This window comes from Agrilus planipennis, unplaced genomic scaffold (genome assembly GCF_000699045.2).
Source record: "Agrilus planipennis isolate EAB-ADULT unplaced genomic scaffold, Apla_2.0 scaffold2559, whole genome shotgun sequence".
NCBI lineage: Eukaryota > Metazoa > Arthropoda > Insecta > Coleoptera > Buprestidae > Agrilus > Agrilus planipennis.
This window is the reverse complement of record NW_020441211.1, coordinates 1-870: the sequence shown is the minus strand read 5'-3', so window position 1 is coordinate 870 and position 870 is coordinate 1. Positions and strand designations below refer to the sequence as shown.

At 28.4% G+C, this 870-nt stretch overlaps 1 protein-coding gene across 1 annotated transcript; it reads right to left on the bottom strand.

Moving 5' to 3' along the window:
* Window positions 1-271: 271 nt before the first annotated feature.
* On the bottom strand, window positions 272-865 carry LOC108743771 (probable RNA polymerase II nuclear localization protein SLC7A6OS; the record flags this gene model as incomplete). Its single annotated transcript, XM_018479361.2, has 2 exons — window positions 272-575; window positions 640-865. Coding segments are annotated over 2 exons (530 nt in total), but the record flags the coding sequence as incomplete, so codon positions are not given.
* Between the last annotated feature and the right edge of the window lie 5 nt (window positions 866-870).

Below are 870 nucleotides of genomic sequence, written 5' to 3'. Positions count from 1 at the left end.
ATTTATATCTACCTCATTGTTTTCCAACATTTAATATTTTAGAAAGTATGTTGGGTTGCCTAACCACTTGTTTAGTTTCTGGTAATTAATTTTTGTACTTTAAAAAGTGACCTTTCATTGGTTCGACAGGACCGGACTAAAAATTTTCAGGAGATGGTTGCTAGATACAATTAATAGTTTTTGTGAATGTTGAAGTTAGTTTAAAACTTTTAATTATTATGCTTAAGTGAATGTCTTGAATGAATTCCACAAGATTAATAATAACTAATCTAGCATACATTTTTCCATACCTGTTAGCATCATCTGTATCAATTTGTGTGTTTTCTACGTTATCATCATTATAAATGTCATCATCATCATCATCACTTGACAAACTATTTTCATGATCTAAACTAATCTTATTTACTGCATTTAACATATCATCTTCTGTAACACTTTCCATATCAGATTCATCGGGATAATCATTCCTCCAATTATTTTCATCATTAGAATCCTCACTTTCATCTGTATCTCTTTCATTTATTCCATTGTCTCTATATGAACCATATATCAGTTGATCACTTAATGGATATACACTGAAAAGGCAACAAAATTATACATTTATTATAAAAATTTAAAATAAAATAAAGAAAATACTACCTTATTAACTCATTGTCTTCTACATCTTTTTGAAATTCAGCCCAGTGGGCATAATACAAATCATAAAGGTATGAATCTGAATTAGTTTCTGAGGAATTGTTGATCTCCTTTTCATTTTCAATATCATAAATAGTAAAATGCAGTTCTTCATTCACCAAACTACTCGTTGAAGTATTTTCATTTTTCAATCTCTGGCAGTTTATAATTTTATACCTGCTGTTTTTAGAAGCA